We start from the raw sequence: 17494 nt of genomic DNA on the forward strand, positions 1-17494 counted from the left end.
TCAAAAACACAGAACAGTACGCGTAAGGCTTGAACTAGCAAAAGCTTTTTATACGGTCAACAAAAGCACTTTACTGCAAGGGTCCTCCCTTTCACAAGTCTCAAAAGGTGAACCAAAAATTATCTGTCTGGTCGGCAAGCATCGGTGAAAATAGGAACATAATATCTAAACCCAGAAGAATTAAACAAGGGGTTACCATAGGGTGGTGACCTATCCCCGGTTTTGTTTAACTTCTACATATCGAAGCTACCTTCACCACGAGAAGCAGTCACTATGCCGATGACTGCACAATAATTTCCACAGGCCCAGGCCCACGCATCGATGAGCTTTGTAATAAAATAAACAGCTACATATCTCCCTGAGCTCTCCTATCGCCGCCGATACTTTATGCGACAGTTGCTTTGTGATGATCAACTCGAATAGTTTTGGAACAACACTCAGTTTGTCAATTCCCCTATAATTTGAGCAGTGGCGGATCACTAGGGCTTAAACGTATTCTAACGAATTTTGGGGAATTCCGATTATTATGCACCTTCTGCTAATGTTCGAATCGCTAAATTGTCGAATAATCTAACATATGAATATAAAAACACATTTACCTGTCCTAAAAGAAAATGTAACTAGATTTGATTAAGGCTATACAAGTGAACAAGTATTTAGGTTAGAAGAACTGCATACAATACAACTTTAGATGTGCGCGGTTAGCTCCGTTGATGTTGCAGATGGGTTTTGGGGAATGTATACTATTCAGTAGACATATAGGAACGCCAGGGAATATATTAAAAAAATTGGAATATTTTGAAAAATCGATGTGATGAGTGGATGAGCAATGCTAACAAAAACTTGTTTTCCGGTAAAAGACTACCGATTTTGCCGGTTGATTTAAGTAGGATATAAAACAAATCGCTTGGAGCTACCACCGATTAAGTCGAATGTGGATACCGAAGAAATCGGTTTTTTTTCGATAAGTTTTGAACCAAAAATTTAGGTGCAGTTCGGAGCAAAAAGCTGGTAAATAACAGGCACCCTATTATTTGTAGACATGAGTTGAGTGCTGCCAGCTCTCATAGAACTGATCCGGATCGTTACAGTGAGCGTGGTCTAGAGCTGGATAGCTCTATGGAACACTCTTACCAAGGTTTTACCGTAAACTGAATATTTCTACCTTAATGTGCATAATTTTAAAATTTGTGTAACGCTAGAGAGCAATATTAAAACGTTATTCTCAATTATCCTTAAAATAGTTGGCTTCACAGATTCAGTTCACTAATTTAAATATGTATGATCATTGCTATAGTTGACCTATCTTCGCACAGTACGTTTGGATGCTTCCAATATCAAGATAAATGGTAAAATCAACTCTCCGAATAGTAAGCAGGTACAAATGAAAGGAAAAGTAAAATACATAGAATTGCGAATGTCTTCTCAATCAATAGAGAGTAGAAGTGATATAAATCATCATCCAAAATCATCCGTCGCTGAGAGTAAGTATAATATGTATTCGTACTAGAGTTCGTTCGACCAGTGATTGAAATTCAACCACTCCAAACGGCTCTATACTTTTGCTTTCCTTCACTTTCTTTCCCTTCATTTAATTTTCTTTCATCACCTTTTCTATCACTTCATTTCCCTATATTTTCTTTCCATTTTTGGATTTCCTTTATTTTCCTTACCTCTCCTTCCCTTTCTTTTCCATTCCTTTCCTTTGTTTCGTTTCCCTTCTTTTTCTTGTTTTTTTTTTTTTTTTTTGTTAATTTCAGTTTTTTTCTACTTTACTTTATATTTTTATATATATTTTTATATAAAGGTGTTCTGGACGGATACCACCCCTGGTTTCGGAATGGTCCAGTCATTTTTCGGGATTTCGTGAATTTGTATAGATAGACGCAACATTTTCGCCTTCGGATTAATGATACTAAGGTCAAAACCTTTCCCGACGTTTTTGGACGTGTATTGCAGTCTACCCTGTTGTAAAGTAGTATCCTCTTATTTTACTCCATATTCGGGGGCTTATCCAAGATTGTATAGGTGGGGTCCGTTTTCGCTCCTACTGCTTTGGAGTTATGTTTTTTTTTTGCATCTCCATGGCCGTTGTGAAATCATACGAGTCGAAAATGTTTGAAAAACACAACAGTAAACAGCCTCGATCACCTGTTCGATCGTTGTTCGATAACATAAATCATTTGCTCGATAGTGCTTTTCAAACATTTTTGTAAACGACTGGTATCTTGCATAATGCAAATACAAATAAATTTTAAAATGTTTGCTTTACTGGCTGCTCATATTTTCTCTATTAAAAATACATATTTATTTCATATTTCATATTGACATAGACACATTTGAAAAAAAAGTTGGTTTGTAACACAAATTGGCAATTCAAAGCAGTTCAATTTATTTACCGCGAGCAAACAAACAAACCTTTCTTTCATTCGAAACAGCTATTTTCCCTGTCAGTTTATTTGACAAGTAGGTATGGCATTGAAGGAATAGAAACATTCTTCACTTCTAGGAATTCACAATGCCCATGGAATAATAAAGAAAGTCCGTTGTCATTATGTCCAATCCAATACATATAAGAGAGGGTATTTTTTTTAAGTTAATATTGGGTATTTTTATATTCAGCTGAGCGGAGCTCACAAAGTATATTAATTTTGTTCGCATAACGGTAACCCGTAACGGCATAAACTAATCGAGATAGATATGGACTTCTATATATCAAAATGATCTTGACGAAAAAAGAAATTCATTTAGCCATGTCCGTCCGTCCGTCTGTCCGTAAACAGAATAACTTGATTAAATTTTGAGTTATCTTAATGAAATTTGGTATGTAATTTCCTGGGCACTCATCCCAGATCGCTTCTTAAAATGAACGAAATCGGACTATAACCACATCCACTTTTCGATATCGAAAATTTCGAAAAACGAAAAAATTGCGATAATTCATTACCAAAGACGGATAAAGCGATGAAACTTGGTAGGTGGACGCAGAATAGAAAATTAGTAAAATTTTGGTCAATGGGCGTGGCACCGCCCACTTTTAAAAGAAGGTAATTTAAAAGTTTTGCAAGCTGTAATTTGGCAGCTGAATATGTAATGTTCGGTTACACTCGAACTTAGCCTTCCTTACTTGTTTATATAATGCTTATGCTAGATCTTTAGTACTTTGTAAAAGATAAAAAAGAGCATAGAAGGAATTGAAACATATTTCGGATTCCTTTATTTTTTTTGTTTATTTAAAATCATGGCTCAGTTATATGGTTGGCTCATCTCATCAGCTGGTGTTATTTATTTCATTGCATGGTCGATGGGATTGTCAAAAGGAGATGGCAAACTCAAATTACAACCAACACATTGGCAACATTTTCTTACACATACAAAAACTGCTAAGTTATATGTTTCCATTCCATACCATTCGGACCAACACTACTAATACACAGATTTTGACAATTTGAACAGACATATTTTGTTATTGTACAGTGAGCCAACCATATAGAAGTTAAACCATGAGTTCAAATATGTTTATTCATTAATTTTTAAAATTAGTAAGTGGAAAATTAATGTTATGTTGATATTTATGGGTATAGTTCTAGTGCGATTACTCTGTACCAAGAAGAAAGAAACTTCTTTGGCATTTGAAAAAAAGTATATAATTTAACAGCTTTGGAAATTGTTGTTCTTGTCGCAGGGGGTTTGTGCCAATGAGATACCCGTTTCACGAAGCCCCATTTCTAAATTTCGGGGACATATCAAAAGCCACTCATATATGGCTAGGGGATTATGTTATATACGCCTTGTAAGCTGCATTAGTCCTCCTTTATTCTTCCAAAGTGCTACTAGCGAGGAGTTGTATTTTATACCAGTTTTTAGAAATTGTGAATGCTCGGCGATGTGTACTTGACCGCCCTTTCATCATAAGGATTGTGCATTTTCTATTGAGCAATTGACAATGGAACTACTTTCATTCTTATACGATGGGCAATCCCTATTCATCCAGGAAATTTCATTGTCTAAAAATTCCGGTCGAATAATTTTTTTGTGGTTATTGTTTGTTTCTATTTTTGCGAATAATTTAAGAAATATTCCGGAAGAATCAGAAAATAATTATTCGTCTGGACCTACCGAACGAACAGCCATTTCCTTTTTTTAACTCAGTTAACGCTGTAGATGGAATCACTACAGGACCTCAGGACCATAAGTTTTGCAATTTTATTTGTTTACAGTATTTTGCGGGATATTTATCAGTATGCTCGAGTATAATCATAATTATATAGATATATATCATATAACCAGACAGGTCTGTCTACTTTTATAGCCACTTACACAATTATTGATAATGAGGTTTCAAATGAACCGTTTGAGTATATTTTGGATCATAAAGAACTATATAACTTTGCTCTACAAATTGTGAATGGAATGCGTTTTTTAGAAGAACAAAAGATAACGCATAGGTAAAAAGTGCCTAATAATAATATGTATGCGGATTTATTATTTTCTTATGTTTTACATCTTTTAGGGACCTAGCTGCGCGCAATATACTTATAGACTCAAATAAGACTTTGAAAGTATCGGATTTTGGCTTATCACGTCATGGTATTTATACCAATACAAAAACCCGAAAGGTTGGTATATTTGGTAATACACGAGGGGGCTTACAAAAGTTCGCTTAAGCTTCCCCAGAAAAAATCAAGCTACAGAAATGTGCATTAATCTTCTTTCTTAGCGGCTATCAAATTGTACGGAAAATAATATTACTGTAATAATATTGGTTATTTTCTGAAATACAGTTGGAAAAGAACTGTATTTCAGAAAATATCAAATGAATATCAAAGAATTGTAAATGTGTTTGTTAGGATATCCATCGACTGATTGTGCAACAGGCACATTCAAGAACAACCGAGCAGCAGTGCTTGTGACAAGGTGCGATGACCACGGCGTGTGCACTGGCGTTCAGGCCCGGAGCTTCAGCTTCGTGGATTCCTTAACGTGATCACTGCACAGCACTACTCTCCCCAGTCAATGGTCAAACAGAATAATTTGTTTTGTACACTGGGATACTCTACCATAAGAAAAAAAAAAACAAACGAACGCACATGCATGCCACACTTCATCAATATGACACACCGTATACCTACCTTTATGCATGACAGCTCATTGTTGCAATGATGGGTGGCTGCCTCTGTACCCGCCCTACCATTGGCCTCATAGATGTTATTGAGGCCCTGATATATTACCACTAACTCCTGTGTCTCAAACCAAAGCAAACATAAATTATCTACCCTGTTTAACAACTATTACTTTATCAAAATCAATCCATTACAATATTAAGGATCTTAGCTTAGTTTGCCTATTATTTCATAAAAATACAACAAAAAGTATGAGGTGGTAGAACTATAATGATTCCTACAAGCATACTCGTTTTTTTATCTTTAACTTCAAATTCAACAAAAAGCTTTATACATATGTGTGTAAATGGGAAAAAATTCACTTTGCAAAAACAAAATATTTATCATTAAAAATCGTTGAATTTCACTTAAGCTGAAATTGCATTCGTATATCCGCACATGCTTATGTACATACAATATGTATGTACAACAACAACAAAATAACTATGTTTTATGAAAAATATGTATTTAAGTAACAATAATAAAATCTTATAACTAGATATGCATTTGTACGTGGTGTGCTTGAATATTTAGGGGCATCAAAAAAAAGTAGATATAGGTATATATTATATATGTATTGTAACGAATTTACTTGCAAATCCCTTATTTGGAACCTTCTGCTGAGTTCGAATCACTAAACTGTTGAATAAATAACTCCAACAAAACAACCAAACTGACAGATAGCTTAAATGAAACTCTCTCTTCGCCTCTACTGTCGCGCCTTTTATACTTTTTGATTTCTCATTGCATGCTTCCAGGCTTTTCCATTCCAGAACTTACTAGTTAGTTTCAGCTACAAAATCGCCAGCCACAACTACGTTTATAACTTCTCATTTGAGTAATACTTGCACAAATTATTGCCCTCCCTTGTGAAAACTCAGATAAGATATATGCATGTGTTTGTGCATTGGTTCTCCGCTGCTCGTATACGTACATATGTGTAGACGCAATTATTGATTCGTTTATGTAGATACATAATTATTGAATTATTGATGTGAATTCACATCACTGCTTAGCATCGGCCTGGAGATGGCAGCACCCCTTAGTTTTGCTAATATTCGTAACACTGCCCTCCACCTAAGTCTGATCGTCCCGATCAGACAAATCTCCCGATCTAAACGCCGCTAGCATCTCCAGATGTACCACTCTTCTACTCCGTGGTTTCCCAGTGGTTTGTATGCGGTAGATGGTATCACTGTTCTTCTTCACAACTTTGTACGGGCCTTCCCAACTGCACCGAATCTTGGACGGAACACCTTTCTGCCGGTGAGGGTTGTATAACAGTACCAAATCTCCTTCCAAGAAACCTTCCGAATTTTTGTTCTCATTGTACCTGCGTTTCATCTTACTACTCATTATTCTTGATCTTTCCCTCGCACTCTGTTGTTTGGCCAATGAACTTCTTCGCAGAGCTTGCACTTGACGGATTGACTTTGCATCATCATTATCGTCTGGACGTTTCACAACAGTAGTGCGCGCTGGCTTGAAACCACCCTTGCATTCTTTCTGAAAAATTCTTTCAGTCGTTTTAGTGCGTTCATTAGGGTTTGTCGATGCCGGTCTTTTTCTTGCAGGTACTTTTAATTTCTCTTTATTTGGCCCATTCGATCCATCAGCCTTTCCTTTTGACTTTCGTGGCCTTTGTCGAGTCTTCTCCACCATTACTCGACTACTACTGAACCCTTTCTCCAACTTGAAGTTAAGTGGTATATCCTGGTTCTCATAACGCATCACCCTTCCCTGCATATCGATCTTGATGTCTTGGTCAACCAAGAAGTCCACTCCCAATATGACTTCTTCAACGATCTTCACCACAACAAATTTGTGTAGAACCGTGACCTTTCCAATCAAGACTTCACATATCACTTCTCCCTGAACTTGGTTATACTCGCCAGTGACCGTACGCAACCTTGCTCCAGGTAACGGTTTTATTTTCCTGTTGACCAAGTCAGATCGGATCAAGGAATGAGATGCGCCCGTATCTACAGTCAGTACACGTTATTTACCATCCACATTCCCTCTGACGGTAAGACTGCTCGATTTTCTACCAATTTGCAACACAGATATCACAGGGCATTCAATAGCTGGATCTAGCTCTCGATCTCTATCTCTTACTCGCTCTTGCTCATCTCCTCCAGCTTTGCGTTTATGGCCACCCACATTGCTGGAATTGTTAGGATTGGTACTGCAATAACGTGCAATGTGCTCTGGCTTCCCACACTTAAAGCATTTGACGGCACCATCGTTTTTCTGCTGCGTTCCTTTTAATGCTTCCAAAATTGTGTCTACCAAGTCTGGCCTTTCCACTTCCACGCGATGAGCTTTGTATGCAGGCTTACTCAAAAGTGACGCTGTTTCCTGAGTCAATTCGTGGGATACCGTTTCAGCAAATGTTAGTTTTGGATTCGCATATGTAGCCCGCTTCGTTTTCACATCTCGTATGCCATTTATGAAGTTCTGGATTTTTACCCTTTCAGTGGATTCCACGAGTGCGTCCGCATTTGCCAATGAGCCAACCTTTCAACATCCGAAGCAAACTCTTGCAAAGTCTCATTAGCTTTTTGATAACGGTTTTGCAATTTTATTTGAAATATCTGTTTCCTGTGTTCGCTTCCGTATCGCCGTTCTACAGCAGCCATCAATGCGTCATAAATGTTCCGTTCGTACTCTTGAATAGTCTGTAAGATTTCGGTAGCTGGTCCTTTCAATGCTACGAAGAGTGCGGCAAGTTTATCTTCCACATTCCAGTTGTTAACTGCTGCGGTCTTCTCAAACTTTAGCTTAAAGACCTGGAAAGGAACAGAACCGTCAAAGGATGGTTGTTTTTACCTTCGTATTGCTTGCTGAAATAACTGGGCGATTTAGTTGCAGCTCCTGTATACAACTTTTTAAAGCATCTACCTCAGCCTCGATTTTGTTCTCAAACTGCATTATTTTTTCGTCCATACGGGCTTCTAGTTGTACAGAGATCTGCGATGATACCTGTGCTGAAATTTGTCCCGACATTTCGGATATACGTGCCTCCTTTGTTTCAATCCTGGATGTTATTTGTGACGACATTTCGGATATACGTGTCTCCTGTGATTCCATTTGGGATACCATATATGTCTTCCGTTCTGCCAGTTGAGTTTCCATCTTGGATGTAATACGTGGCTCCTGTGATTCCAGTTGGGATGTTAAACGTGGCTCCTGTTCTGCCAGTTGAGATGACACTGTCGTTGTTTGAGCAGATATTGCAGCTAAAATCATGTTCAAGTCTGTGCTCGTAACTGTCTGCGATGTTTCGTTTTTCTCTTCAATTTTTGTTGTTGTCTCGTCCCCATCATCCACATCAATTCCTTCTGCTTCCATTGCCTCTCGTAGCCGTGCCTGAAATTCGAGTTTAACGCCGCTTGTATTCAATCCACGGCTCTCCAACTCCTTCTTCAGTTGCTGGCTCTTCAAATCACTGACCTTTGCCATGTCCTTGTTGTCCTCTGGAATTTATTCAACAATTCCTCTTCTGACACCAATCGTAATGAATTTACTTGCAATCTTCTGCTGAATCACTAAACTGTTGAATAAACAACTCCAATATTGAATAATGGAAAAATAGCCTTTATTAAAGTAATTCACAATAACACTTATACTTTGCAACTAGCTGGCTTAACAACCAAACTGACAGATAACTTAAATGAAACTCTCTCTTCGCCTCTACTGTCGCGCCTTTTATACTTTTTGATTTCTCATTGCATACTTCCAGGCTTTTCCATTCCAGAACTTACTAGTTAGTTTCAGCTACAAAATCGCCAGCCATAACTACGTTTATAACTTCTCATTTGAGTAATAAAATAAAAATAAATGTAAGGCGCGATAACCTCCGAAGAGATCTAAGGCCGAGCTTCTCTTCCAATTTGCGTCGTGCTCCTCTTGATTTTTCCCTACAAATTGGCCGGACGGGACCTACATGTTTTATGCCGACTCCGAACGGCATCTGCAAGGCAGATGAGTTTTCACTGAGAGCTTTTCATGGCAGAAATACAATCGGAGCGCTTGCCAGACACTGCCGAGGGGCGACCCCGCTTAGAAAAATTTTCTTCTAATTGAAAAATCTTATTTCTAAAATTTTGATGTTGCTTTGCCCGGGAGTTGAACCCAGGGCATACGGCTAACCCGACTAAGTACAACGACAAAATATCCAGCGCCTTTGGCGATATAGTGTCGGATGCGAGCGCTTACTTCCGTCAATATTCTACGGTTGACAAAGCTAGACGGCGGGCCAACAGACGCGGACACAAGTATAAACACAGCGCGTTTCCTATTACCATAACCGCCAAAGAGGTTGAAGATGCTATCGTTCATGCTAAACCGTGTAAATCAGTAGGTCCAGGCGGCATAGCCATGCCAATGCTTAAAAAATTTGGCAAAGAGGGATTTAATTATCTAGCGCATGTCTTCAACCTGTCCCTGTCCACCTTTGTCATCCCCGAAAAATGAAAAATGGCCAGGGTGGTCCCGCTATTAACGCCTGGGAAACCAGCTAACGTAGGAGAATGCTATCTTCGATATCTCTCCTATCGCCAGTAACCAAGACACTTGAAGCCATTCTGCCTCCTATTTCACTGCAAATTTGCGTCTTTCCAATCATCAGATTGGCTATCGAAAAATATAGCACTACCACCGCGCTAAACGCCATCAACACATAGATAATTTGCGGATTGAATCAAAAACACAGAACAGTACGCGTAAGGCTTGAACTAGCAAAAGCTTTTTATACGGTCAACAAAAGCACTTTACTGCAAGGGTCCTCCCTTTCACAAGTCTCAAAAGGTGAACCAAAAATTATCTGTCTGGTCGGCAAGCATCGGTGAAAATAGGAACATAATATCTAAACCCAGAAGAATTAAACAAGGGGTTACCATAGGGTGGTGACCTATCCCCGGTTTTGTTTAACTTCTACATATCGAAGCTACCTTCACCACGAGAAGCAGTCACTATGCCGATGACTGCACAATAATTTCCACAGGCCCAGGCCCACGCATCGATGAGCTTTGTAATAAAATAAACAGCTACATATCTCCCTGAGCTCTCCTATCGCCGCCGATACTTTATGCGACAGTTGCTTTGTGATGATCAACTCGAATAGTTTTGGAACAACACTCAGTTTGTCAATTCCCCTATAATTTGAGCAGTGGCGGATCACTAGGGCTTAAACGTATTCTAACGAATTTTGGGGAATTCCGATTATTATGCACCTTCTGCTAATGTTCGAATCGCTAAATTGTCGAATAATCTAACATATGAATATAAAAACACATTTACCTGTCCTAAAAGAAAATGTAACTAGATTTGATTAAGGCTATACAAGTGAACAAGTATTTAGGTTAGAAGAACTGCATACAATACAACTTTAGATGTGCGCGGTTAGCTCCGTTGATGTTGCAGATGGGTTTTGGGGAATGTATACTATTCAGTAGACATATAGGAACGCCAGGGAATATATTAAAAAAATTGGAATATTTTGAAAAATCGATGTGATGAGTGGATGAGCAATGCTAACAAAAACTTGTTTTCCGGTAAAAGACTACCGATTTTGCCGGTTGATTTAAGTAGGATATAAAACAAATCGCTTGGAGCTACCACCGATTAAGTCGAATGTGGATACCGAAGAAATCGGTTTTTTTTCGATAAGTTTTGAACCAAAAATTTAGGTGCAGTTCGGAGCAAAAAGCTGGTAAATAACAGGCACCCTATTATTTGTAGACATGAGTTGAGTGCTGCCAGCTCTCATAGAACTGATCCGGATCGTTACAGTGAGCGTGGTCTAGAGCTGGATAGCTCTATGGAACACTCTTACCAAGGTTTTACCGTAAACTGAATATTTCTACCTTAATGTGCATAATTTTAAAATTTGTGTAACGCTAGAGAGCAATATTAAAACGTTATTCTCAATTATCCTTAAAATAGTTGGCTTCACAGATTCAGTTCACTAATTTAAATATGTATGATCATTGCTATAGTTGACCTATCTTCGCACAGTACGTTTGGATGCTTCCAATATCAAGATAAATGGTAAAATCAACTCTCCGAATAGTAAGCAGGTACAAATGAAAGGAAAAGTAAAATACATAGAATTGCGAATGTCTTCTCAATCAATAGAGAGTAGAAGTGATATAAATCATCATCCAAAATCATCCGTCGCTGAGAGTAAGTATAATATGTATTCGTACTAGAGTTCGTTCGACCAGTGATTGAAATTCAACCACTCCAAACGGCTCTATACTTTTGCTTTCCTTCACTTTCTTTCCCTTCATTTAATTTTCTTTCATCACCTTTTCTATCACTTCATTTCCCTATATTTTCTTTCCATTTTTGGATTTCCTTTATTTTCCTTACCTCTCCTTCCCTTTCTTTTCCATTCCTTTCCTTTGTTTCGTTTCCCTTCTTTTTCTTGTTTTTTTTTTTTTTTTTTGTTAATTTCAGTTTTTTTCTACTTTACTTTATATTTTTATATATATTTTTATATAAAGGTGTTCTGGACGGATACCACCCCTGGTTTCGGAATGGTCCAGTCATTTTTCGGGATTTCGTGAATTTGTATAGATAGACGCAACATTTTCGCCTTCGGATTAATGATACTAAGGTCAAAACCTTTCCCGACGTTTTTGGACGTGTATTGCAGTCTACCCTGTTGTAAAGTAGTATCCTCTTATTTTACTCCATATTCGGGGGCTTATCCAAGATTGTATAGGTGGGGTCCGTTTTCGCTCCTACTGCTTTGGAGTTATGTTTTTTTTTTGCATCTCCATGGCCGTTGTGAAATCATACGAGTCGAAAATGTTTGAAAAACACAACAGTAAACAGCCTCGATCACCTGTTCGATCGTTGTTCGATAACATAAATCATTTGCTCGATAGTGCTTTTCAAACATTTTTGTAAACGACTGGTATCTTGCATAATGCAAATACAAATAAATTTTAAAATGTTTGCTTTACTGGCTGCTCATATTTTCTCTATTAAAAATACATATTTATTTCATATTTCATATTGACATAGACACATTTGAAAAAAAAGTTGGTTTGTAACACAAATTGGCAATTCAAAGCAGTTCAATTTATTTACCGCGAGCAAACAAACAAACCTTTCTTTCATTCGAAACAGCTATTTTCCCTGTCAGTTTATTTGACAAGTAGGTATGGCATTGAAGGAATAGAAACATTCTTCACTTCTAGGAATTCACAATGCCCATGGAATAATAAAGAAAGTCCGTTGTCATTATGTCCAATCCAATACATATAAGAGAGGGTATTTTTTTTAAGTTAATATTGGGTATTTTTATATTCAGCTGAGCGGAGCTCACAAAGTATATTAATTTTGTTCGCATAACGGTAACCCGTAACGGCATAAACTAATCGAGATAGATATGGACTTCTATATATCAAAATGATCTTGACGAAAAAAGAAATTCATTTAGCCATGTCCGTCCGTCCGTCTGTCCGTAAACAGAATAACTTGATTAAATTTTGAGTTATCTTAATGAAATTTGGTATGTAATTTCCTGGGCACTCATCCCAGATCGCTTCTTAAAATGAACGAAATCGGACTATAACCACATCCACTTTTCGATATCGAAAATTTCGAAAAACGAAAAAATTGCGATAATTCATTACCAAAGACGGATAAAGCGATGAAACTTGGTAGGTGGACGCAGAATAGAAAATTAGTAAAATTTTGGTCAATGGGCGTGGCACCGCCCACTTTTAAAAGAAGGTAATTTAAAAGTTTTGCAAGCTGTAATTTGGCAGCTGAATATGTAATGTTCGGTTACACTCGAACTTAGCCTTCCTTACTTGTTTATATAATGCTTATGCTAGATCTTTAGTACTTTGTAAAAGATAAAAAAGAGCATAGAAGGAATTGAAACATATTTCGGATTCCTTTATTTTTTTTGTTTATTTAAAATCATGGCTCAGTTATATGGTTGGCTCATCTCATCAGCTGGTGTTATTTATTTCATTGCATGGTCGATGGGATTGTCAAAAGGAGATGGCAAACTCAAATTACAACCAACACATTGGCAACATTTTCTTACACATACAAAAACTGCTAAGTTATATGTTTCCATTCCATACCATTCGGACCAACACTACTAATACACAGATTTTGACAATTTGAACAGACATATTTTGTTATTGTACAGTGAGCCAACCATATAGAAGTTAAACCATGAGTTCAAATATGTTTATTCATTAATTTTTAAAATTAGTAAGTGGAAAATTAATGTTATGTTGATATTTATGGGTATAGTTCTAGTGCGATTACTCTGTACCAAGAAGAAAGAAACTTCTTTGGCATTTGAAAAAAAGTATATAATTTAACAGCTTTGGAAATTGTTGTTCTTGTCGCAGGGGGTTTGTGCCAATGAGATACCCGTTTCACGAAGCCCCATTTCTAAATTTCGGGGACATATCAAAAGCCACTCATATATGGCTAGGGGATTATGTTATATACGCCTTGTAAGCTGCATTAGTCCTCCTTTATTCTTCCAAAGTGCTACTAGCGAGGAGTTGTATTTTATACCAGTTTTTAGAAATTGTGAATGCTCGGCGATGTGTACTTGACCGCCCTTTCATCATAAGGATTGTGCATTTTCTATTGAGCAATTGACAATGGAACTACTTTCATTCTTATACGATGGACAATCCCTATTCATCCAGGAAATTTCATTGTCTAAAAATTCCGGTCGAATAATTTTTTTGTGGTTATTGTTTGTTTCTATTTTTGCGAATAATTTAAGAAATATTCCGGAAGAATCAGAAAATAATTATTCGTCTGGACCTACCGAACGAACAGCCATTTCCTTTTTTTAACTCAGTTAACGCTGTAGATGGAATCACTACAGGACCTCAGGACCATAAGTTTTGCAATTTTATTTGTTTACAGTATTTTGCGGGATATTTATCAGTATGCTCGAGTATAATCATAATTATATAGATATATATCATATAACCAGACAGGTCTGTCTACTTTTATAGCCACTTACACAATTATTGATAATGAGGTTTCAAATGAACCGTTTGAGTATATTTTGGATCATAAAGAACTATATAACTTTGCTCTACAAATTGTGAATGGAATGCGTTTTTTAGAAGAACAAAAGATAACGCATAGGTAAAAAGTGCCTAATAATAATATGTATGCGGATTTATTATTTTCTTATGTTTTACATCTTTTAGGGACCTAGCTGCGCGCAATATACTTATAGACTCAAATAAGACTTTGAAAGTATCGGATTTTGGCTTATCACGTCATGGTATTTATACCAATACAAAAACCCGAAAGGTTGGTATATTTGGTAATACACGAGGGGGCTTACAAAAGTTCGCTTAAGCTTCCCCAGAAAAAATCAAGCTACAGAAATGTGCATTAATCTTCTTTCTTAGCGGCTATCAAATTGTACGGAAAATAATATTACTGTAATAATATTGGTTATTTTCTGAAATACAGTTGGAAAAGAACTGTATTTCAGAAAATATCAAATGAATATCAAAGAATTGTAAATGTGTTTGTTAGGATATCCATCGACTGATTGTGCAACAGGCACATTCAAGAACAACCGAGCAGCAGTGCTTGTGACAAGGTGCGATGACCACGGCGTGTGCACTGGCGTTCAGGCCCGGAGCTTCAGCTTCGTGGATTCCTTAACGTGATCACTGCACAGCACTACTCTCCCCAGTCAATGGTCAAACAGAATAATTTGTTTTGTACACTGGGATACTCTACCATAAGAAAAAAAAAAACAAACGAACGCACATGCATGCCACACTTCATCAATATGACACACCGTATACCTACCTTTATGCATGACAGCTCATTGTTGCAATGATGGGTGGCTGCCTCTGTACCCGCCCTACCATTGGCCTCATAGATGTTATTGAGGCCCTGATATATTACCACTAACTCCTGTGTCTCAAACCAAAGCAAACATAAATTATCTACCCTGTTTAACAACTATTACTTTATCAAAATCAATCCATTACAATATTAAGGATCTTAGCTTAGTTTGCCTATTATTTCATAAAAATACAACAAAAAGTATGAGGTGGTAGAACTATAATGATTCCTACAAGCATACTCGTTTTTTTATCTTTAACTTCAAATTCAACAAAAAGCTTTATACATATGTGTGTAAATGGGAAAAAATTCACTTTGCAAAAACAAAATATTTATCATTAAAAATCGTTGAATTTCACTTAAGCTGAAATTGCATTCGTATATCCGCACATGCTTATGTACATACAATATGTATGTACAACAACAACAAAATAACTATGTTTTATGAAAAATATGTATTTAAGTAACAATAATAAAATCTTATAACTAGATATGCATTTGTACGTGGTGTGCTTGAATATTTAGGGGCATCAAAAAAAAGTAGATATAGGTATATATTATATATGTATTGTAACGAATTTACTTGCAAATCCCTTATTTGGAACCTTCTGCTGAGTTCGAATCACTAAACTGTTGAATAAATAACTCCAACAAAACAACCAAACTGACAGATAGCTTAAATGAAACTCTCTCTTCGCCTCTACTGTCGCGCCTTTTATACTTTTTGATTTCTCATTGCATGCTTCCAGGCTTTTCCATTCCAGAACTTACTAGTTAGTTTCAGCTACAAAATCGCCAGCCACAACTACGTTTATAACTTCTCATTTGAGTAATACTTGCACAAATTATTGCCCTCCCTTGTGAAAACTCAGATAAGATATATGCATGTGTTTGTGCATTGGTTCTCCGCTGCTCGTATACGTACATATGTGTAGACGCAATTATTGATTCGTTTATGTAGATACATAATTATTGAATTATTGATGTGAATTCACATCACTGCTTAGCATCGGCCTGGAGATGGCAGCACCCCTTAGTTTTGCTAATATTCGTAACACTGCCCTCCACCTAAGTCTGATCGTCCCGATCAGACAAATCTCCCGATCTAAACGCCGCTAGCATCTCCAGATGTACCACTCTTCTACTCCGTGGTTTCCCAGTGGTTTGTATGCGGTAGATGGTATCACTGTTCTTCTTCACAACTTTGTACGGGCCTTCCCAACTGCACCGAATCTTGGACGGAACACCTTTCTGCCGGTGAGGGTTGTATAACAGTACCAAATCTCCTTCCAAGAAACCTTCCGAATTTTTGTTCTCATTGTACCTGCGTTTCATCTTACTACTCATTATTCTTGATCTTTCCCTCGCACTCTGTTGTTTGGCCAATGAACTTCTTCGCAGAGCTTGCACTTGACGGATTGACTTTGCATCATCATTATCGTCTGGACGTTTCACAACAGTAGTGCGCGCTGGCTTGAAACCACCCTTGCATTCTTTCTGAAAAATTCTTTCAGTCGTTTTAGTGCGTTCATTAGGGTTTGTCGATGCCGGTCTTTTTCTTGCAGGTACTTTTAATTTCTCTTTATTTGGCCCATTCGATCCATCAGCCTTTCCTTTTGACTTTCGTGGCCTTTGTCGAGTCTTCTCCACCATTACTCGACTACTACTGAACCCTTTCTCCAACTTGAAGTTAAGTGGTATATCCTGGTTCTCATAACGCATCACCCTTCCCTGCATATCGATCTTGATGTCTTGGTCAACCAAGAAGTCCACTCCCAATATGACTTCTTCAACGATCTTCACCACAACAAATTTGTGTAGAACCGTGACCTTTCCAATCAAGACTTCACATATCACTTCTCCCTGAACTTGGTTATACTCGCCAGTGACCGTACGCAACCTTGCTCCAGGTAACGGTTTTATTTTCCTGTTGACCAAGTCAGATCGGATCAAGGAATGAGATGCGCCCGTATCTACAGTCAGTACACGTTATTTACCATCCACATTCCCTCTGACGGTAAGACTGCTCGATTTTCTACCAATTTGCAACACAGATATCACAGGGCATTCAATAGCTGGATCTAGCTCTCGATCTCTATCTCTTACTCGCTCTTGCTCATCTCCTCCAGCTTTGCGTTTATGGCCACCCACATTGCTGGAATTGTTAGGATTGGTACTGCAATAACGTGCAATGTGCTCTGGCTTCCCACACTTAAAGCATTTGACGGCACCATCGTTTTTCTGCTGCGTTCCTTTTAATGCTTCCAAAATTGTGTCTACCAAGTCTGGCCTTTCCACTTCCACGCGATGAGCTTTGTATGCAGGCTTACTCAAAAGTGACGCTGTTTCCTGAGTCAATTCGTGGGATACCGTTTCAGCAAATGTTAGTTTTGGATTCGCATATGTAGCCCGCTTCGTTTTCACATCTCGTATGCCATTTATGAAGTTCTGGATTTTTA

The 17494-nt window shown here is 37.6% G+C and overlaps 1 protein-coding gene across 1 annotated transcript in view; it reads left to right on the forward strand.

Moving 5' to 3' along the window:
• LOC137248664 (tyrosine-protein kinase receptor torso) overlaps positions 1–17494 on the forward strand; it is a 193587-nt gene that overhangs the window by 119719 nt on the left and 56374 nt on the right. Inside the window, exons 14-19 of the mRNA XM_067779566.1 lie at positions 1298–1484; positions 4313–4448; positions 4514–4619; positions 11162–11348; positions 14177–14312; positions 14378–14483. Of these exons, the coding sequence (XP_067635667.1) occupies positions 1298–1484; positions 4313–4448; positions 4514–4619; positions 11162–11348; positions 14177–14312; positions 14378–14483 (858 nt within the window). The remainder of the gene's footprint in view (positions 1–1297; positions 1485–4312; positions 4449–4513; positions 4620–11161; positions 11349–14176; positions 14313–14377; positions 14484–17494) is intronic.

Source organism: Eurosta solidaginis, chromosome 4 (assembly GCF_040869045.1).
Source record: "Eurosta solidaginis isolate ZX-2024a chromosome 4, ASM4086904v1, whole genome shotgun sequence".
Taxonomy (NCBI): Eukaryota; Metazoa; Arthropoda; class Insecta; order Diptera; family Tephritidae; genus Eurosta; species Eurosta solidaginis.